Source organism: Aedes aegypti, chromosome 2, assembly GCF_002204515.2.
Source record: "Aedes aegypti strain LVP_AGWG chromosome 2, AaegL5.0 Primary Assembly, whole genome shotgun sequence".
NCBI classification, from domain to species: Eukaryota; Metazoa; Arthropoda; class Insecta; order Diptera; family Culicidae; genus Aedes; species Aedes aegypti.
Genome location: NC_035108.1, coordinates 256,287,074 through 256,310,082, shown reverse-complemented (window position 1 = coordinate 256,310,082; position 23,009 = coordinate 256,287,074). Strand labels below are relative to the sequence as shown.

The following is a 23,009-nucleotide window of genomic DNA, read 5'->3' as shown; positions in this document are numbered from 1 at the left end:
TGGGAAAACCAAAAAGAACAAGAGTAAAGTAGTAAACAAACCAACGTGCACACTGCACAGTGCTAATCGACGGATCGTTTTGCCTTTGATTGTGATTCAATTTTTCATAAAACCGGCTAGCAATGAGTACCGATAATCTTGATAACATCAACGGAACGTACTTCGACAGCTATGAAGATCTGGAGGTAAGGATAAGTCTAATAAAAAGCGTATTTTGAACATGAGCAGACGAGGAACGGTGCGGCGCGTAGTTTAGTAGATTAGGATTACCATCTTTCACTGTTTGCTTTTGAACTGTGGGTACAAGGCCTTGATTCGATTTTTAAAAGCACACACCCAAATAGAGTATAGGGGGAAATCTCCCAGTACCGGACAACGTCGGAAAATTGAAAAATTGAGTCCAATCAAAAAGTCGTATAAAAAAATGAAAACTATTATGGAGTGTAATGTTTGCGTAAAAACGAACAACAACAACAACAAAATGAAATTTGCATTATTTAAAAAAAGTAATGTATGAAAATTGTTAAAAAAATTGTTGTAACGCCCTAAGTTTGAGCCTAATTAGTAATTATGTATTTTGAATTTGGCAAAATAGTTTGGATCACGCAAGCACGATCGAATATAACCCAATTAGAAAATATGATTGTATTTTGTACCTTGTTATTGTACTAAATGTGGACAAAGTACAATTTTAATCAATCACCTTCTGTTCTCTAGTAATGTCAAAATTCATATTAATATTTTCAAATTTATTTTTGTACGCTACAAAAATGCTTATATTTATAATAAATGTATACCTGGATTACATAAAACCAATGTTTGTTAAATTATGAATTTAGTGGCATAAGTGTCCGGTACTGGGGGATCTTCTCCTACATTGGGGTGGGTATTCTTATTTTTTTTTCGTATCAATCAAAACATGCCGAAGACCTGCAATTGAATCCCATCCTCGAGATACCTAGTCACTGATGATGTAAAAATTTTAGGGTAAATGTACTATTAGTGGAGCAACAGCTAAAACATGCTTAGTGGACGATAAACAGCTAAAACATGCTGATAAAATCATGAAATATGTGATATTTACATATCATTCGATATATTCCTAATCCTTCTATCATTAAAATGTATGAAAATCACAATGCTTGCAGCAATAATAGGAACACTGTTCCTTTAGTGGAGGTATGTTTAGTATAATGCCTTTATCCTTTCGGTTGTAGGGAAAATTTTTGCAACGCGAGTAGTCGCGCGTCGTACAACACTCCTTGTTTATGTTCAATATGAAACACCTCGCGATCTAGATAAAATAAAGAAAAATCATCTTCGACAAATTTGTTTAGAAGATCAAGGGCTGACATGCGGTGATCATTCAGATTCGGTATTCAGGCGGCATTAGTGTGTATGAAACTTTTGTTTTGCAAATATCGCAGGAATAGGCTAACCATAAGCTAACAGCTTAAAAACGGGACAGTTGTATTAAAAGATAGATAACACTAATCCATATTTAAAATTTTTCTATTTCAAACTTCAAAACTGTTCAACTTATTGAACAAACATAAAATCTAATATATGGTAGGGTTCAGAGCTACATGGGCACTTCTGTGATTGACTTTGGCATGTGGAGTTTTTCTCGGCCGAATTGTCTGAAATTTTGCAGTACAAAGCACTCCAATACGACGCATACTGTGGGCAAATATGAGCTCAAAAGCTTTCGAAAAAACCCACTACCGAAGTGAATCAAGAGCGCAAAGAATAGGATCTGGCTCCCTACTGTGGGGCAAGTGAGCATGGAAGATCGTATAGTTACGGTTCTCGACATTATAAATACTTCCAGTTAAAATGAATAAGACGTGTATACTACGTTGTCTGTTGCTTAAGATTGTATGAATGAATTTGTTGACAAGTTAAAATCAAATACACCATAAGCTCGGAATTAATTTCAAATGGAATTCAACAGATCGTTTCCTCCATAACCAGTTGTCATGGAAGCTATCTGGATCAGTTGTCTTGTCCGTAATACGCGCTGTGTACGTTGGAGCAAACCAGGACAGTCAACCTCCATACGAATAATTTTCGATCCGTAAACAGCTTGGCTATTTTTGCTTTTACTAACAGTGATGAACCAGCCTCTGGCTGAAAATCTCTCTAATAAAGATAAAATAAAAAAAAATGCTTTGGACATGCAGCGGTTCCAGTTCCAGCGAACTACATCGATGGTAAGGCGGCATGTTCAACGGATCACGCCACGGTAGATCCCTCAAAGCGTGTTTCACAATTTCATAAACCATTCCTGCTTATCCACACTGCCTCATAAGGTACTACCAATGCGAATTCTAAAACGGATCCAACTAAAAAAAAAAGTAAAAAGAACGGAGGTCGTTGATTTTTTGTTTAATTCTTCATAAGTATTATTCCAAACATTACATTAATTTATTATATCTAGGAGTTCTGTGTTAGACAACACTTTCATCCTAATTTGGTAAAACCAATTTAAGCTTCAATTAACATTTTGTTAACAACATCATTTCATTTGCCGTAGCAGTTCAGTTTTTTTTACAGGTGAATTTATTTCACCTGCTTAGAAGAGAAAAAAACGCTTTCAATTTACTTAACCTAAACATATAACTCATTAATAGTGGTAATAGAAGATTGCAACGATTCTTTCCTGAAACTATTAATTATTTGATTTGACATTTGTTCCAATGTTTCAACATTCGATATTCTATGTAACTCATTGGTACTATACCAGGGGGGAAGCTTCGGAATAATTTTCAAAATTTTATTTTGAGTTCTCTGCAGAGCTTTCTTCCTGGTATTACAACAGCTAGTCCATATTGGTACAGCATACAACATGGCTGGCCTGAAAATTGAGGAAATAAGAATGGCCTGCCTTGAGGAACACCAGCTCTTACAGGAAGTCTTTCAGACCTGGAGTTCTGATAATTTACCTGAAGTGTACCGATTTGACAGATAACTTTGAATTATTCTAACAATGTATGTTGAAAAATTAACGTTTTTTAATTTTACGATCGAGCCTTCATGCCAAACACTGTCGAATGCTTTTTCTATGTCTAGAAGAGCAAGATCAGAAGAATAGCCTTCAGATTTGTTGAAACGAATCAAATTTGTTACATGTAAAAGTTGATGAGTGGTCGAATGTCCATGGCGGAATCCAAACCGTTCATTGGCAAAAATTGAATATTCGTTGATGTGGAACATCATTTTGTTCAAAATGATCTTTTCAAAAAGTTTACTGATGGAGGATAGCAAACTGATTGGACGATAGCTAGAAGCTTCAGCAGGATTTTTGTCTGGTTTTAAAATTGGTACAACCTTGGCATTTTTCCATTTGTCAGGAAAATATGCAAACTGAAAACATTTGTCAAGCTACTTTCTGGAAGTTTCTTGATGAGGATGTAGTTTAGAATATTCCATCATCGCCAGAAGCTTTCATATTTTTGATTTTTTTAATAATTGTTTTCATTTCTTCCAAATCAGTCTCCCAGGAATTTTGGAAAACGTTCTCTTGATTGAGCATATTTTCGAAGTTCTGAGTAACTTGATTTTCAATTGGACTAGTAAGTCCTAAATTAATATTGTGCGCGCTTTCAAATGCGTAGCAAGTGTTGGACCTTTTTCGCAATAAGTTAGTAATAATTTGTTTTCCTCTTTCAATGCCGGTATTGGCTTCTAAGGTTTTTTTTTCAAAATTTTCGATATATTCCAAAATGGCTTAGAACCCTGGCAATTGAGAAATTTTATTTTCAAAATGTTTGTTTCCTAGGGCAAACAATCCCTTAGTGGAGGTAGCTCCAATAGAGGAGGTAGTGTGTTTTGGCATGTTTCGCGATTATGTTTGATTATGTAATATTTTTATATTATGTACGAATGCGAAAAATCGAATAATATTTATGAAATTTAACCGTAAAACTATTTAAAACAATTATGTTGCTAATTTTTTTGCTCCTTTGCACCTATAGTGGTGCATCAGTACTCATAGTGGAGGGTCCCATAAGAAATCAATGGATTGCGCCACTAAAGGAACTATTCTTAAAACACCTCATCTAAAGGAACATTGTTCCTATTATTGGTGCAAGGCTTTTTGCAGGGAAATTACCCTGCCCTTTGGTGATGGGATTGACGGTGATTAATCAAGTTGGCATTACATATTGTTGATATTGTGAAATTACTCTAATGTTTATTGATCGCGAAAATTAATCGTAATTATAACTTATAAAATGTAAGTTAATCTAGTAGTTTAAGTTATATAATGACATGTGTTTCAATGCTTAAATATATTCTACACTTGATTTATCACACCTTCAGCATGAGTTTAGTTACTGTCGCATGATCTAACACCAGATAACTACGCGTAATGCTGGAGGGACCGGCAGGGCCTACTACCAGTCTCTACTAACACTCAAATCACTAACAAGACTGGGAAACCAACGATCACCTTCATCAGTAGCACTATTTCTAATAGTAGTATTAGTTCAATATACACAAGTCGTTTTCAATAGTCCACGAGGCGCAAGAGTGGGTGCGGGTGGTCTCTGCGTCTTACACATTGAACATAGACTTTTATATTAGGTTTACTAACAACGTAGTAATACTTACCTTGGTATAAGACCAATACTGTGGGTTGTCCTAATTCAGCGCATCGCCTAAATCCGATGCCCATACCGCTATTTGTTTTTTATATATTCATAATTGCAATTAAAAACATCATTAACAATAATTTCCAATGTTTGAGAAATATTCCAAAACGTGCTGATTTACGGCATTTTACAATATTGCGTTATCTAGTAAGGTTGTAGCGAAATTATAGAAGTATTACTGATATATGTATAATAATTAGAAAACTAATGGCGCTGTTGTTTCTGAAATGTTTCTTTTTTTTACTGTCTTTTATAAAATAATATAATATTTTTGAACAGAATGCTGTAATTTATAACTTATTTAATTCTCTAAACATTTTTGCACTACCTTGCATTCACACCAACACTGGCGACATTAGCGTTCTTTGGGTAGTATTTCTGTTATGTAGTAGTAACCTCTACCGTTTTTATTCTAACGATCATAATTATCGTGAGCGTAGTAGTGGAAATAACATAGAAGTAGCTTTTGTATTTGTAGTTAAGGTACCATGGTATTAGTTGAATCCTTTCCTTTGGTTCAGAATGGGGTACGGGCGCGTTCTGCCAACTCGGCAGAACAGAGGCAGATTTCTTGTGTGAACAAGTTACAACATGGACGTTCTAAAGTGCCAGAATGAAGTGTTGGGTTTGTGGGGAGCACTTGAAGATGGATTGGAAGGTCATTACTTCGCGTTCGTGCTATACTTCTCTTTATCTATAAAATTATATGCAATAACCGACCCTTAGCTTAACTATTTAAATTATCAGTTGCAAATACAATAATCTTTTTGAGCTTACTAACATGTCGTCGCGTTAATTTTATCATAATGATCTTTTATCTACAATCGTCGAACCATTCTGAATGGCCGTTGTGAGAATATCACCAAGAACTTCTCACATGCAATAAAGCTGGTTTGTCCTACATTGAAACATTAAGATTTTTGCTCTTTCGGATAAATTTTATGTGGTTCATAATCAGTTTCAGGGATTGTTATCGTGGGAATCCTAAGAGCGAATTTTGTATGACTTCAGTGTAGGCCAATACTGCAATAAAGCATGTTACAATCACTAACATTTCTTCTCTCCCTATCCTTGTTTTCATATTTAACCCGCCACCACCACGAGCAACAATGCAATGTAAACAGCGTAATGGCCGAGGAAACGCGGATACGGGAACAATCGTCGGAACCAACGGACCAACGAAGGATTGCAGCAACCTCCAGCTAAATGAGAGAAGTATCCAATATAACAGTCTAATTTGGTTCAGACAAACAACAATTTAACATTGTTCCCTCCCCTTGGTTATGCGACCATGCCGCGATGGGAGGGCATAATCCATTAGCCCATATGATGGAAACCAAAGGCGTAACCTGTACTGCCCATAACTGCATATTTGTAACATTCGACAAAAGTAGGCATTGAGTAAATGGAGCACCAAGTGTGCGTTTTGTGGCAGTATGGGTAGAAACTAAAATTTATAAAAAATCCTAAGAACTCAAAAATGCTTATTTGAGGCTGAAATTGTGTACAGCTAATATTGCATATTAGGTGAATAGTCAAAAAATATTTCTGATGGAAATTTCATTGCTACTACATTACTAAGCGCATATATAATCTCAATGTGACTGTTATGCGGTTATAATTACCAATGTGACAAAACAACTTGGTATTTTTTTTTTCGAATTTTCTAGAACAATCTCAGAGATTTCAATAAGTTGATCGAAAGTATTTGTCATTTGATGACTCTCCCCGGTATTAACTCCAAATTGTCAAAAATGTCGAATGTGACTGTTTTGCAGTTATGGGCAGTGTAGTGGTGGTATCACATTTTGGCATTTTTTGCTTAAAGCCGCGTCATAATTTATATGGCATAGACGCAATAATATCTCGGATGTGATCCAACGGACATTCTACGTCATTGATAGAATTGATGCCCATTTCAAATGATTAATCTATTCGAAGTGGACATTAATACTATTGGTGATGTTCAGTTTGCCTTTTGCTAACCAGAATGATCCGTAGCCACTCTTACTATTAGCTAGCTAGATACATCGTTATCATATACGACGTAGGGAATACTTAGGAACTCTTAGGAACTCTTAGGAAAATGACTAGTAGATTCACTGAGTAGAAATAAGTGGCGACAATCTTATTTTAATATGGTTTTTACATTGCCATAATAAGAAATACCTCATTTGTAACAGCGGTATAAATAATCTAATTCCAGCTTCATTTTCGCAAAATTTACAAGTAGAAAGTAGGCGTTGTGAAGCATTGCATTTGCCACCGAAAAGTGAATCTTGCAGGAGACTGTGATAGAAGCCTGAGGTAACTTTACTCTTCAATATTCACTATAAAAATGACTATGGAAACTAAGACGCTGAGATCGATCATTAGGGTACACTTGCTAGTTTCGAAAAATTGTTGAACAGACAAGGAAAGCGACTTTTTCTTTAAGGATATATGAACGTAATGACCAATAAATACTTTTGACAACAAAAAATTAAATTAACTAGAACTACTACTAAACAGCCTAATTTTGTTACGACTTGACAACAATTGACATTTAAGACTCCAAGCTTACGTAAAAGACAGGAGTGATCAGAATAGCACTTGAATGACAAATTATTCGAAACCATTTCGACTAGACAGTATTAATAATGACACTACTACACTACTATTTCAAACAAATTCTGATGGAGCTGGTGATTTTCACAATGCTTCCTTTTCTCAGAAGCAAGGGAATATGGGTATTTTTCAAAAACTACCACGTCACAATACTAATAAAAAACAAACATTGTTCATGTGGGCGCCATTGCCTAGTCCGTCTGAGTATTGGTCCTGGTAGAGGGGAAACTTGGCAAAAGCCAGACCGAGGGTTCAGCCTTGACAAGTTAAGCTGTCAGGCAGCTCCAACTGAATACCAAAAAAAAAAAAAAAAAAAAAGGCTTTTTGCAGGGAAATTTAAAATGAATCGTGATTTTTATACATTTGAATGATAGAAGGATTTAAGATCTATCGAATGATACGTTAAAATCACATATTTCATGATTTTAACACTATGTTTTAGCAGTTTTCCCTTAGGTGTACCACTAATGGTACACTTGCCCTAATTGTGAAAAACGTTTCTTGAATTCTTTCTGCAACTCCTGCCATATAATTTTCATAGCAGTAAAGCGAGTGCGTTGAAATTGCCATCTCCTCTTGTTTTTTTTAAACGGATCAAGAGTTTAAGGCTAAGTAGTCCGTCATTCGTTTTGGCAGCAATGAAACTCGTTTTGGCAAAGTAATAAAACTCAGTCTAGAAAATTTACATTGACTTGAAAAGTTATCACTGTACGTGCATAAAGTATGCTAATACTTTTTCAGCTGTGTCAGTGCAAAACCAACTGATTTTCTTTGATTCAAAAATGTGAGATGAATTAGCAACAATCACCAACGACGCGTACAAATTTGACTGACGGCCTACTTCGCCTTAAGATCATCGTCTATAATCACTGATTCAAATTTTACATTTTGGAAATGCAATGCTCCTGGCTTCAACAATGGAATTTGTTAAAGTTTCATGACCATTGTCAATATTAAGTTTTGTTTGTAAAGAAATGTTAACATCAAGATTAGAGTCAATATATGTTTCATATACATTCCAGTCGGCTCGAAAATAATTGCAAGTGTAGCTGATAGGATTGAGCATCGCTTCATGGGATATTTGAAATGTAACAGGGACATGATCAGAATCAAAATCAGCATGAGTAACTAATTGGCTACAAAGATGATGACTGTAGTTTTACTCAACACCATCATAGAACCATAATAAGTTTAGCTGAACTCGGGTAAGTGTAACAAGTATCACTTCATACATTTTGGCTTATGAAAGATGAAACCCTTATTGCAATATGAACGCTTTATGAATCATGTATTGTAAATTTTGCACCTTATCGAACGCGACGATTTGTAATCGTCGCCGAAATCGTCGCCAGCCAACCAGCCGCTGCGAATATGACGTTTCACCAGTCTTACCAACATAACGGCACATCACCTGCTTTGATTTGTTTGGTGGCGACGATTCGGTTGGTCTGTTTGAAAGTTGGCGGCGCGTTTTGTTGCCCATGCAACAGACAATGTCTTTTATGCATCATGATTTTTTCTCCTGTCGTAAGGTTATGTAAACCTATTCACTTAAATATTCATTTTATTTTCACTTACCCTATTTACCCACTTACTCAACGGTACCTTATAAATGTTTGTCTTAATGCAATTTTGTTGTCAAAATTTAGCTCATCTACATCTTTTGAAATGATAGTTTTCTCATAACATTTTCAATAGTTTAGAAAAGCTATGTTCATTACAGAAAAATAGAATGAATTGAATAAGTAACAACGAAGATACCGTCAAGCCACCATTCACCGTGCATTTAAGAAAAATTTGCGCTTCAAAAAAATTATATAACTTTCCCAAATAATTTGAAGCGTACTAGAATTTCCCTAGGTAGAGTGCAATTATATAATAATTCAGGGAAAAATCTAAAATTAGTGATGCATAACAAAAAAATACTTAAAAATTATATTTGAAAATGTCATATTTAGGTCGCCTCGTACCGTTCTATGTCACCCCATTTACCGTGCACGATCCTGCTATGAAAATTATATGTGCGCACTCATTTTTAAGAGTATTCAAATCTTCGTTTACAATAAAAACCATATCCAGCTTTTTACGAGCGCTAATGGCTGCCGCAAACAGGCTCACTTTCTGGTAGGGATTAAACGATTTGACGTTTAGCTTGGGTCCGTTCATTAGAAAACGACCCAAGCCAAACGTCAAACCGACATGTCCCTACCAGAAAGCGAACATGTTTGCGGCAGCCATTAGCGCTTTTAAAAACCTGGATAAAGTTCTTTTTTTTTCTATTTTTATTAACGAGATTTTTAGCCCTGGGCTAGTTCATCTCGGGACCAACGGCTTTACTTCCCTTCCGAAGGAAGTCGTCACTAAAACTTTTTTGTCAGTGACTATCTCGTGGATGGGATTCGATCCCAGGTCCTCGGCGTGAGAGGCGTGTGTTCTAACCACTACACCAGGTCCGTCCCCTATATAAAGTTAAAAAAATGGCTAAATAATTATTTTTTCAATAAAATCGTTATAGGAGGTTTGACTGTATTGTCCAAACCATCCCATATTTACTCGAAAACTAAATATGAAGTACCTAGTTTAATGACCACATAACAATAAATCTAATATTATCGAACTATTTCATGCCTTTTACACTAATGCACGGTAATAGGAACCATATTGAAAGGGATCCATTCACCGTGCATTTGGGTTTCGAATGAAACTCAATAAAAATTCTAATATGCATAAAAACACATTGCTCATACGATGAAATACATCTTACTAATAGTAGCTACAGTGAATACTTGTTCAAATTTTGAAAAATTTCATACTTCAACGTTAAAATGAAAAATGTGAATTTTGGGCGTTTCTACTAAGAGTGTTGAAAAATCTCATTATCAAACAGAATTCACATGATTTTGTCTACATAAACTAGATTTTTCAAAATGCTTTGTGACAAAAACTACTTCATTTCATCAGTTTTATCTTATTTTGCTGATAAAAGAATAATTTGTGAAAATTGTATGAATATTCTGTAGGAATTTGTATATGTGCACGGTGAATGTAGGCCGCACGGTGACTGGTGACTTAACGGTATATCTATCTGAAGTTGTCGTCCGATACTGTTTGTTCCAAAGTTCGATACGAAAATATCTAATACCAAAAAAAATGTTGAAATGATGTGAATTTCCATTCTCAATTCAGATACACCAGCTTATGTTGGCGGACAAACCACGTCAAGATGCTTACCAGTCAGCCATTCTCGGTAGCAGAGATCTCTTCAAGGACAAAACCGTGCTGGACGTCGGAACCGGAACGGGAATTTTATCCATCTTTTGCGCCCAAGCCGGCGTCAAGAAAGTCTACGCCATTGAAGCGTCTAACCTGGCCCGCTTAGCACGGGAAGTTGTCCGAGAAAATGGCTTTGAGCAGGTGATTGAGGTTTTTGAATGCAAGGTCGAAGACTTTCAGTTGCCATCGGGAGCCGACAAAGTGGATATCATCGTGTCCGAGTGGATGGGATTCTTTTTGCTGCATGAAGGAATGCTGGACTCTGTCATCTACGCTAGGGATAAGTTTCTCAAACCAAACGGATTGATGTTCCCAGATACTGCATCGATCCTGGTGGCGCCCTGTAGCGTTCCAAATCGATTTGATGATTTCGATTGCTTGTCCGGGGTTAGCATGAAAGCCTTTGGTCGTGAACTGCGAAAACAAAAAGCAGACAAACCGGAGATTCTGAACGTAGCCGCGGAACATTTGCTGCACGAGGGACACATAATGACGTGGTTGGACTTAAAGGAAGTCAGCACTGAGGACTTGAACTCTTTTGATATGAAAGAAGTGATGGTCATCCAGAACCCTGGCAAATTTCAAGGAGTTTGTATTTGGTTTGACTGCACGTTTCCGAGTGTGGACTCCAGTCCGCAGAATGGAGTCGTTTTGTCTACGAACCCCAAATGTCCCGCCACGCACTGGAAGCAGAGTGTGATTTTACTTCCGGAAGATGCATGCGAAGAGGTGGACAAATTGGATCCCATTGCATTTAGTTTGAGCCTGACCAGAAACTCTGATAACTGCCGAAGGTAAGGTGTTTCGGAACAAATAAGCTTGGACAAATATCGTTTCATAACGGTAAACTGTTACTTATTGTAGATACAACTTGCAACTGACGCTGTTGGACGTGGAAAAGGAAGAACATGGCTTACCTTGCGACTGCGTGATGACCAAGTGCATTCTCATGAAGGCGCATTTGCAAAAAATGGAAGTCGAATAATAAAGCGTTTCAGTTTATCTTTTTTAGGAAGATTGAGTTTGCGTATTGTTACTGAACCAGTGATTGAAATCCAAACGTAACAACAGTTGAGAGAGCGGTGCACTACTCGGGCCAGCTTTGAGACCGATCAAAAGCTGCAGCAAGGAATCGACGTGGTTTTTGAACCTGTAAAAATAGGAACTGTAATCAGATTTTGTTCAATGGATGAGTTATTTATTGTTAACTGTTGTACAGTACAACTTGTGCGTATTTCAGAGCTGGTAGCAGGTCTTTTTTTTAATTTGGGTACTATGTTAATATATGTTTCTAAAAAGTCTATATTAAAATGAAAGGTCTCTTTTATATTCAAAATGTTCTCCAATTTTACTATTCTCCTCCTGATTCAAAATTCTAGCGGCTCTAAACAAACCTTCATGATTTTTTATTCGAATATACTCCAAGAATTTCTACTCACATTTCTTGAGAGAAAGCATCAGGAATTCCTCTAGTGATTCCTTCTATTCTGGAATTCTTACAAGGACTTCAGGCATCCTTCAGGACATTCTATTGGAGATTTCTCACGATTTCTTCAAAAAATTGTCCCGTTTTGGTTTTTCTTGATTTTCGGTCTGTCTCTGGTACCTGTTCGTTTCCATTTTTCAAGCTTAAAGTCTCCAAAGTTCCCATTTTTAAGACACGCTGTTGCTACCAGCTTTGATATTTAATACTTACGCTTGATCGTATCCATTGAATTCCTGTCGCTCCACCTTTGTCATAGGATCCTTGCAGCTGCAACAAAACGAACAGAATTTGTCCACAATCACCAAAACCTTATCCAAAATGGTGAGAACGGGATTCTCGTTGACCTGGATGATGCCCGTTGTGGTCATATCGGCGGCGTTGTTCGTCAGCAAAAAGCACAAACCAAGCACATTCGCCTGGAACACTGTATGGGCACGCTGGATCCGTTCGAAATCTTTCGTTTCGCCGATGGCGCTCATTAGAATGCTAAACTGACTCTCCAGAACATCTACCTGGAGGTAGTACTGTAAGTTGTCTATGAGAAACATTAACTTGTTGCGAAACTGGAGTAGTTCGGAGTTTTTCTTCACTTTGTTCTCCCGTTGTAGCGACCAGACTTGATGGATGTCGTACTGTATCTTACGGATTCGAAGCAGGAATCTAAACATCTCGTTATATTTGTCAAGGGTTTTGGGGGAAAACAGCAAATGCAGAGGCCACTTCACTTTGTACTTCAGGGTGATGTAGCTGAGAATTCCTTTGGTTTCATAGCAGAAGCTGTCCACTTCCTCTTTGGGAGGCAGAGCAAACGAGAACTGCTCGACATCTTCGGTAATGTTGACACTGTTGGCTGCCAACTGGAATGCTCGGTTCATATCCCTTGATGATCCATCAGTTATGCCTTTGGAGAATAAAGTTTTAAGAGATTTTGTTTGTCTCAGTAATTCTAAGAACAGCTCTCCTCGACCGAGCAAGTAATAATCCTTAATCAGTTTTAGCTGTTTGATCAGGTCGGCTTCCTTTATAGCAATCTCCGACATCTGCTCCGTAACGCAGAGTTTAATCTCATCTACGATGTGTTCAAACTTGGCAATGTTCAGATTTTCATCTAACTGCAGTTGGTGGAACTTTTTGAAGAAGGCACATTCCTGATCACCCCACAAACTGTCCTTGATGGCGGCGAACTTTCTATCGCCGGTAGTTCGTTTGTCCGTGTGATCTCGTGGATCGCAGTTCAACATCAGGACGGTTTGCCCGACGAACAGCACTTTTTCCGCCCAACTCGTGGGTAAGTAATACGGAAGCATTTCATGACGAATCTCGTAGCGCCAAAGCTCCGTATTAATACTAGTATTATCCGAAAACGAGTTCACCGACAAATGGGTCCCGGTTCCCCCGGTTGTGCCTTGTAACGAACCGATACCAGCGGTCTTCGTGTTATCCACATGCTGAATGAAAAATTCTCCAAACTGATCGACAAATTTGCCATGCAGTAGCCATCCAAACAGTTGCTTGATAAAAATGGCGTAAACTGCGTTTTGTATCCTGAAATTACATCACTATATTGTAAATACATACCGTAAAACGGGATATCATTGATCACCGGGGTAACATTGATCGGTATGACCCTCCTTCGCAATAAATTGAAATATTACGCCTACGCTATGGATGGAAAATATTCTTTTTATTGTTATAGTTGAATCTGAGATGGCCATTGCATGCTGACTCATCAGCCAATTCCTCAATTTGAGTTGAACATGCGATGCCAGGTTTCGACCTTGAGTTGGCCGAGGCAAGAGCATTCCACCATGGCCCCTCTTCTATTCTACACAGATCGCCGAGGAAAATTTTCTTTAAAAGCTTGCATAATGTAAGACGTTGAAGCGTTGAAGTATCAACAGTGTCATCTAAATCACTTGAATGTTCAACTGCTGGAGAATATCCAAATTTATGCTACATGCCAATTGTCAATTCATGACTAATTCTGTTCGAACAGTGCGTTATGTCTTACTCTTTTTCCGTAGTAGATACCATGAAGGTTGGGCGATTGCCTATGTTAAGTAATCCAATGTGTACTATTTAAGTATTCCATCAGACATTCGGGGGCCTTCCTTAGCCGAGTGGGTAGTGTCCGCGGCTACAAAGCAAAACCATGCTGAAGGCGTCTGGGTTCGATTCCCGGTCAGTCCAGGATCTTTTCGTAATGGAAATTTCCTTGACTTCCCTGGGCATAGAGTATCGTCGTACCGGGAGGACGCCATTTGGCATAAAGTCTTGGCATAAAGCCGATTGGCATAAAATAATTTAGCATAACGGTCGTTTGGCATAATAGTCATTTGGCATAATGGACATTTGACATTATCATTGAAAACTGAGTTGCTATGTTTTTGGCGTTATCATTGCTAACATTCTCATATGTGATTTTCCCTTCTTTTGGACATAGGCTGTTCTTTCTCATTACGTCGTTAAACTAGTGGTTTGCATTGTAACTACTAACATTTTCATCGACGGTTTTCCCTTCTTTTGATCACCAGATCTTCTTTTAAGTAGCACTATTTGAATTTCTAAGTTCTTTTCTTTTATGCCAAACGTCCATTATGCCAAATGACCATTATACGAAATGACCATTATGCTAAACGACTTTATGCCAAACGGGGTAGGCCTGCCACACGATATACGAATGCGAAAATGGCAACTTTGGCAAAGAAAGCTCTCAGTTACCTAATAACTGTTAAAGTGCTCATTGTACACTAAGCTGAGAAGCCGGCTTTGTCCCAGTGAACGCGTAATGCCAAAAAGAAGAAGATCAGACTGGAGCCTCTCAATTTAATTTCTGAGCTGCCCTCGATGACGTGATTAGCGGAAGGCTTTTTGAAACACAATAATATCCGCAAAATTTTTAGCATTTCCAAATGAAATTTTGAAGAAATATTAATAAAAAAAACTGATCAATGTTATTCCGGATTACAGTCAACCCTAATCTCAATACAAAGGATATCAAACTAATGTAGGTATAATCCATCATGATCAAAGCTACTCACAACTTAACAGCCTGATAGTGCTTCTCATTGCCGTGCAAACAGTTCTGCTGCAGGTACTGCAACAGTGCACAACCGTGGATCCGCTGCGTGACGACTCCGCTGACCAGTCGGAGCAAAAACCCGAACAGCGACTGGTACTGATTGACCTGGTGGTAGATGAAGATAAGCGACAGATTCGGCCGCTTCAGGTAGTACGCCTCCAGGTGTACTATCAAGTCGCGGTACGGTTTTACCGCCAAGTCCAACCCATCGGCGAATGCCTGCAGATAGAGTCCTTGTGGCAGCGGTTCTTCCGAGGGTTTCTGCTGTTTCGGTTTCACCAAACCGGCCGATTGGGTACCGTACTGATGGACAAACTTTTTCAATTCCTTATACTGGTTGGCTATGCGGATGAGATCTTCCAGGATTTTGATTTCCCCCGGGTGCAAAAAGTTGGCGGCCACTTCCGGAATCTGAAAAGGATGGTTTTTCTTATCAGCAGGATGGTCACAGTTAATCAGTTTCAAAATTTCTGAAAAAAATCCAGGACTCTTGGAGAAATCTGGGACAATTTCCTAGACAAGTTACTATGATAACACTGCGGAACACGTTTTTGTCTCCAGCACCAAAATACCGCTATTCACTTATTTAAGGGTTGCTGAATCTATTGCCGTTTTCAGAAATATCATAGCACGTCTAGTTTTTGAGATATTGGCTGTTTAAAATGTAAAAATGACTATTTCAGCCAACTTGCATGCAAGTTTGCCAGCTTGTAAGGTAATAAATTGGCTCAATTTGCCACAGAATTCAAACTTTATGTGTATAACAATACTTATCATCAAAGTTTGTAATACTTTCGATTTGGAAAAGTTATTTTTTGATGGTTTAGAGAATTGTTGTATTTTTCCATATAGAAGAAACGAAGAATTTTGTATGGAGACTGCAAGCATGTTAAAAAAATCGATTGATCGAAATTTAGTCACGCAATTTCAATCAAATTATGTCTGAAATGAAAGTTCAAATTCTATTTTGCATGTTTGGTGTATAAGATTACAAAAATGTTTGATGAATTGTACTTTAAATTTCATGTAAACATTAATAAAACCAGTGTTTTATACAACTTTGGCGACCTGTAGCTAAAAATTGTGACGTGCTGGAACATATCTGAGAATGGCACCAGATTCAGCAGTCCCAAATTTACTAGAGACACATAATTTGATTCTTGAGACACGCAAAAATGTCATTTTTGTTACGCTGTGTAATTGAAAATCAAATCAATAAAATAAAGACTCTTAATCACCATTTTAATGCAAAACTCCAGTTTGGTAATGGTCTCTAAAGCCTATATTGTAATAAAATTATCTTTTAAGTTACTTTTTTGGTCTGCTTGCAATGAATCCTGGTGCAAAATGCTAGAGGTTACAGAGAAACCTATTAGGCGACTATTCCACAAGTTAATTACATTAAACCCGCAAAACACCGTGGACAGACTCGTCAGATTGATGAGTTTCCTCGCATAAAACACTTTTTTTCTGAGTTCATTTGTACATTTTGCTTCGTCTCGTACACTCGTACAAAGTAAGTCGAATCAATCCATAGCAGCTGTCAAATCAACATTTGTTATCATAAATTTAGTCGCATAAGATCATAGGTTAGTTCGGTAAATACACTTGCATTGTATGTGTATGTTATTATAAGGCTTTGCAGAATCCGCTCTCATTTGAGTATGAAGCACGATCAAAGCAAGCAAAGAAAAACATCCCATCTGTTGCGGTCCACGATCGTCATTGTATCGCAAGGTGTAACATGTCTGATAAATGGAAGCAGCGAGCGAGAGCCCCAAAGAGAGAGCGATGATAAAACCCATTTTACTCGCTTGTTTACCGTTGGGGATAGGTATAGAAGAGTGCATGGTGACGTCACGAAAAATTCTCCTTCTCTGTCCCTCTTTCATCACGCTCAATTGACTGTCCTGCTCTTTGACACTCACTGCTGGAATTGTTTAGATTTTTTTTATATGGAGTTGACATTCACTGCTGGAATTGTTGACTTTTTTTATGGAGTTTCGAGGTTAGGTCAGGCGTGCAACGATCTATTGTTCTTTACTGGCACGATAAACAATCCACGAACTTCCAATAGCAATAGTGTCCCGCAGGCTTGGAGAATGTTTAGAGGGGTTTTATCATACACTACTATCCCCCCAATCTGATCAAAGTTGTAGCAGTATACTATAAACAGTCTCTCATAATTTGCAGCATGTTATGATAGTTACAGAGAGCGATACGTGAGCGATTCTCTCAATTTTCTCAGGATTCAATCCCTGGTTATTATTCATCACATAATATATGCTCGCATATCGCCTCCACTTTTGTATGTAGAAGGCCTTTTCGCGACATCTTATAAGTGAAATTTTGCATATACAAAGCCTCCAGGTCATTTCGTTATACATACATTTTCGTTATCTGGGAATGCTTCAGAAATTCTAGTAATTTATCCAGTAATTTCTTCTTGAATGTTTTCAGAAATTTCTCCAGGAAGGCTAACAGCGATTTTTCAATGGATGGTTACAGGAATTTCCTCAGAATTTGGTCCAAAAATTCTAGAGCACTACAAAGCTTCCACAAAAGATTATTCCAAAGCTTTTGGAAAAAAACCGTTTCGACATTTTCCACAAATTCCTTCATATATTCCAGGCATTTTCATAACAATTTTTCAAATATTCATCCACGATTACTCTTAGGAGTAGTGTTTAATCCTTCGAACTTGACGCTTGCTCCTGCGGGGGTGGGCAATGAGGGCAGGATCAAACTTGTCGCGCGTCGTTCGCTCAGTGAAATGAAAAAGCACCGCGGATCGTTAGAAGTGTTTGATCCTGAGAGAGACTCGCGAAGAGGAAAAATATCAACGTCATATGCAGCCCAGATTCCGCTGTCACGAAACGTCAAATGCAGCCCACCGTTTTTCTGGCTGCAAAAATGAAAAGTATTGTATTCAAAATAAACTGTTATTAAAAACCTCGGTCGGCGAAGCAGTTTTTTCCAAAGTAGCTGTTGGATCTAAACACAAGATTAGTTATTTTTAATGTCTGCTACGTTTGCTTGTATGAAATTTCACTCAAAAGGCTATTTAAGATTTGGTGTGATGCAAACGCAATTATTTTTTGCTGAGAGATTCATGTGAGGGTTTGAACGGCTTGCGCATGATTGGTATAAACACAAATTGGAATAAAAAATAACTCAGCAATCACAGAAAAAGAAGACCGTCTTCGCGAGTCTCGTCTCAGGTTTGATCTATTGATCGTGTCGCTTGCTCTTGCGTGGGCGAGTGACGAACACTTGTTCGGCGTACAATGCGATTATCGAATAATTTCGCGAATCCGGTTAGGCGTGATTAGAGTAAAGTGGGGCAAAAGTTCGAGTGGGGTAAGAGTTTCTTTTTAAGATTTCTAGCTCAATTCAAAACAAATCTTATAAATGTCATGGTGGTTCGAATGCTATTCAAGTATGAGACTTTTACTCAAAATATCATAAAAATCTATTGAGATTTGGAAAAGTTATGGCTATTTGTTGTTTTTCGACGTGAATATTGTAATTTTTGGTCAAACTTTCGTTGCATGGAATCAATTGAAGATAAAATCTTTTTCAATATTTTATGTAAGGGCGTTTCTAGGCCTACCATAAGGTTGCTTTGAGGTGTATTAGTTTTTGCATAAATGCTTGAAAACAATTTTTGGCCCATAGTGGGGCAAAAGTTCGAATCAGCGGGGCAAAAGTTCGACCCATGTATAAAATCACGGAAAAATTTGCAAATTGCCTAAAATTACACACATATTATCTTCAAATTTATTTAAATTTGTCTGATCGTGTGAAAACTGTCACCAAAATTTTACATTTCCACTTAGTTTTGCGAAAAACTGCTATTTTTGAGTATATTACAATTAACCCGGTTTTGGGCAATTTTTTGATGAAAATTTAGTGTGTATTTTTCGGCAAACTTAAGTTTACGGCTGGTGTAAAGTATGCCTGTCATTAAAGGATCGATATTTTGTGTTTTATCCAGCGAACTTTTGCCCCACACTAGATTCGAACTCTTGCCCCACCGGTGGGGCAAAAGTTCGATTAAGGCAATTAATTTTGAAACTGTTATAACTAAAAATGGGTAAATATTTTGACACAAGTTTGTTCAGCAAAATTATAGCCAATATGTTAAAGGTTGACTGTATGGTATTTGTTTTGTTTTAACTGCCGTTGTTTTCCTGGAAACTTTGATTATACCACTAAGGTCGAACTTTTGCCCCACCTTACTCTATATCATGGATCGCATCACCAAAAATTGGTGACTCTCAGATCTCTACCTTATCCCACTAACCCAATATCCTTTCCATGACAACCATGGAGACGCAGAGGTGATCTCGGTCTCTAGTAACAACGGTAGTCTCACTAACATTCCTTCCCTTCCCCGATAACCGTAAGGACGTGGCCGGCGTCGTTATTGACTTTTAAATTTGAGCTCTCGATTTGTGCACATTGAAGAATGGTATGCTAATCCCAAGCCCCATTCATAAATTCCCTGTGCAACTTCGATTGTTCTGGTCAATCACGGAGTTGCAACTACGAATTGTACGGTCATCTATGCTTATGCTTATTCATCCACGATTACTCTTAGGACCTGCTCCAAAAATCCGTCGGGCATTATTCGATGATATCTATTATGAAGAAGATCTTGATAAATTTAATTCTAGGATTCCCCATTAGGTTCCTACAGAAATTTCTCTTGGAATGTCTCCAGCATATCTTCAAAATATTGTTGTTGTGGTTCAAACATTTCTCTTATAATTTTTCAAATTAAATTGCCCAATCTCTATGGATTATTCAAAACTTTATTCAAAGTTCAGGAATTCTGTCCAAATTTCTCCAAGCAATTCCTTCAAAACGTCTTGTAGAAAATTATTAGAAATTCTTTTTTTTAATATTTTAGGAAGAATTTCATAAAAAAATTAGGAGGTCTTGGTAAAGATACACAGCCACGAATTTTCAAGATTACAAGTCTAGAGAACCAGACAGCCGTTTGTGCTGAAAATTTAACTCACTGGTCACTCGCTGGAGGTGACCAATCGATCAAATTTTCAGTGTGAATGGTTGTCAGGTTCTCTATTTTTGTGTTCTTGAAAATTCAAGATTTGTCTTGGATGCATCTTCACCTTCAGAGATCCTGGTAGGAATTCAACAAGGCGTACTTAGAACTCACACAAGTTTCATCTTAGGTTACTCCAGGATTGTCTTTCGGAATTCAACGCCGCAGATTTTTTTTTAATTTCTCCAAAACAATCTAAAAAAAATCCTTGAAATTTCGCCGGATGAATGACTTGAAGAAATATTTAATGATTTTATTGAGAAATTTTTCCAAAAAATAAATTGGAGGAATTCCTGAAGGAATTATTATTATTGTCTTTATTAACGAGACTTTCAGCCCTTGGCTGGTTCGGATACAAATACAAAATACAAAACGCTCTCCAGAAAAAATAGGTATTGCAGGTCCGTCGCTGATGTCCATACAAATGAATCCAATTTTAAGGGAAAGGTTTTTTTTCTTAAGATCGAAAAGACTATTTTTTTCATATCTGAATTTAAACCACTTTCAGATCATTTGAGAAACACTTGATTTTCGTGTCAATTAAATAAAAACCACAAAATTATTTGATTTTTTTTCATATGTTTACACGTTAAGAACAAAAAATATTATTGTTTTATTAAAGTGAAAAATACTTTGTTAAATAAATTTATTTTCAATGATACCTTTGATTTGAATAAAGTTTTGAAACATCTAAAATTAACTATTCACATATTTTGGAGCATTTCTTTAAGCTGGAATTATTTTTTGAAACCTGGAAATCTCAGGGAATTTTATTTCTGTAAATGAGTAGACACCCTGAATCAGTTTCAAAATTTCTGAAAGAAATCCAGGACTCTTGGAGAAATCTGGGACAATTTCCTAGACAAGTTACTACGATAATTGAAAATCAAATCAATAAAATTTCTTTATTTTATCCTGAAGAAATTTGTGTAGAAATAATTGGAGGAATTTCTGGAATGATTACTGTAGTATTAGCTGGTATGTAATCATAAATGAAATTTTGAAGAATACATGAAGATTTTATTTGAAAAATTAGTCGAGAAATTGTTTGGAAGAATTGCAGAACTACAATTCTGGACAGTTTCCTAGATAAATTTTTGGAGAAATTCAAGGGGGAGGTTGAAAATTTGAGAAATTCGTGTAAGAATTTCCTCGAATATTCCACGGACGTTTTTTGGAGAAATTCCTGACAATAAATGTGGATGAGTTCTTGTAGGAATTTATCTGAAAATGATGGGAAGGATAACTGGATTAATTGACAAAGGAATTCTTGTAGATCTTGCTGGGTTTTCTAAGTGATTCTTTTTTTTTTCAAAAACCATATTAAATGAATATTTGTGGATTTTCTTGGAAGATACATAGAACTCCTTTACATAGTAACAACTGGGAACATCAGTGGAACAACTAGTCAAAAACTATCAGGAGTAAACCCTAAGATAGACTCTGGTAAAATTTTCACAGTGATACTTGTGAAAATTTAAGGAGGTATCAGAAGGCCGGCTGACCGTGGTTTTTAATAACAGTTTATTTTGAATACAACCCAAGTAACCATGGAGCATTATATCATTGCTTATATAAAGCAGCTGCATTGCCGTAAGCCTACCATTAAAGTAGTTTAAAAGTGGAAAAGGGTCCTGATATAGTCGAACTAATGCAAGAATGTTTATAAAGCAACCAAGCAATTCATAAAGTAATATTAGTGCATTGATACATTTGAAAAGTAGCGTTAATGCTCTTTTGCTTGACAGCTTTTGTAATTTGTAGTAAAAGCAATGTCACATCAGTATTGTTGATATGCGGTAGTATACGTGCAATGCTGTAATGCTTGGTGTTATTTGGGAATACTTTTCACTTTTGCAGCCAGAAAAACTGTAGGCTGCATTTGACGTTTCGTGACAGTTTTCGCGAGTCTCTCTCAGGTACCAACTAAACATTTGTCAAATACACCGTTATTTAGCGATTGAATGATGTGCTTAACATTAAAAATGGTAGAGGATAAATAGTATAACATGGGAAAAACATGTTTTACATGAACGTTTATGTTTTGAGCGAGTTATCCGATGTTGAACGCCAAAGTGATCCGTCACTGTGGGTGATCCATAACTGTGTGGGCATGGTATTTCCTCAAGGAATCTGAGAAGAAATTCCTGTAGAACCTGTGGAATAGTCGTGTAATAGTTTCTGAAGGTTTCTCAGGAATTTCTAGAGCTGGTCAGTAGAATTCACTGCAAGTGGCATAAGGACAAAAAGAAACCATTTTGGTTGAAATGAAGCTTTTAAAGAGACCTTCCGTTAGAACTAGACTTTTTAGAGACTTGCATTTAAAGAGACCTTTTCCAAATCCCGCTACCAGCCCTGAAAATTTTAGCTGCAACTTTATTTCTTTTAGAAGCATCCCGATATAAAATGCAATTCAGGACTTTTTCCCGATTCTCTACTTTGGCCGCTTTTCCCGATTGTGTGTTTTTGGACCAGTCTAATGTTGTTGATTTCGCTTTGGACCAAAACGACAAACACTCACCGTGAAATTCTCGATTGGAAGATCCGAATTTGACGAAAACAACGTGAAAAGGATGTCGTGAATCATTTTGCCTTTCGGAGTCACGTTTGAACACGAAAATTAAGCTAAAAACACTGAATAAACGACAATTTCTTGGATTTTGCGATACATTTGTTTATGCACAGAACATCACCGACTGCGATTTGAGATTCGACTGAGGAGTGCGATGAATGATACCCGGTACGGAAATCGATCCGTTTTGAAAATTTCATATCTGGTACGCAGCCACTGACCATGAAATTTAATTTTAGTGTGTAACCGTTTGACAGTTTTCT

The 23,009-nt window shown here is 37.1% G+C and overlaps 2 protein-coding genes across 4 annotated transcripts; one reads left to right on the top strand and one right to left on the bottom strand.

Annotated features, from left to right (window-relative positions):
- Positions 1 to 12: 12 nt before the first annotated feature.
- On the top strand, positions 13 to 11,556 carry LOC5578364 (protein arginine N-methyltransferase 6). Of its 3 annotated transcripts, none has more exons than XM_001656885.2 (3): positions 13 to 185; positions 10,449 to 11,329; positions 11,400 to 11,556. In XM_001656885.2, the coding sequence occupies exons 1-3, from the start codon at positions 123 to 125 to the stop codon at positions 11,518 to 11,520; spliced, it is 1,065 nt and encodes a 354-aa protein (XP_001656935.1). In that variant the 5' UTR covers positions 13 to 122; the 3' UTR covers positions 11,521 to 11,556. The 3 variants fall into 3 exon arrangements, with proteins under 3 accessions (XP_001656935.1, XP_021700526.1, XP_021700525.1); XM_021844834.1 differs by lacking the exon at positions 13 to 185 and adding an exon at positions 8,342 to 8,467; XM_021844833.1 differs by lacking the exon at positions 13 to 185 and adding an exon at positions 10,245 to 10,380.
- LOC5578365 (gamma-tubulin complex component 4 homolog) lies at positions 11,513 to 22,912 on the bottom strand. Its single transcript, XM_001656886.2, has 4 exons — positions 22,696 to 22,912; positions 15,063 to 15,514; positions 12,232 to 13,566; positions 11,513 to 11,685 (listed from the first exon to the last, which is right to left on the bottom strand). Exons 1-4 carry the CDS (start codon positions 22,759 to 22,761, stop codon positions 11,544 to 11,546), a joined length of 1,995 nt encoding a protein of 664 aa, XP_001656936.1. The 5' UTR covers positions 22,762 to 22,912; the 3' UTR covers positions 11,513 to 11,543.
- Positions 22,913 to 23,009: the final 97 nt, after the last annotated feature.

What these genes read in the sequence shown, in the direction of transcription:
- LOC5578364 (XM_001656885.2), top strand. Translation starts at nt 123, where the DNA reads ATGAGTACCGATAATCTTGATAACATCAACGGAACGTACTTCGACAGC. An exon ending in ACAGCTATGAAGATCTGGAG is followed by an intron (nt 186 to 10,448) that starts GTAAGGATAAGT and finishes TTCTCAATTCAG; the next exon opens with ATACACCAGCTTATGTTGGC. An exon ending in AACTCTGATAACTGCCGAAG is followed by an intron (nt 11,330 to 11,399) that starts GTAAGGTGTTTC and finishes TACTTATTGTAG; the next exon opens with ATACAACTTGCAACTGACGC.
- LOC5578365 (XM_001656886.2), bottom strand. Translation starts at nt 22,761, where the DNA reads ATGATTCACGACATCCTTTTCACGTTGTTTTCGTCAAATTCGGATCTT. An exon ending in TTCCAATCGAGAATTTCACG is followed by an intron (nt 15,515 to 22,695) that starts GTGAGTGTTTGT and finishes CATCCTTTTCAG; the next exon opens with ATTCCGGAAGTGGCCGCCAA. An exon ending in TTCAATGGATACGATCAAGC is followed by an intron (nt 11,686 to 12,231) that starts GTAAGTATTAAA and finishes CTATTTTTACAG; the next exon opens with GTTCAAAAACCACGTCGATT.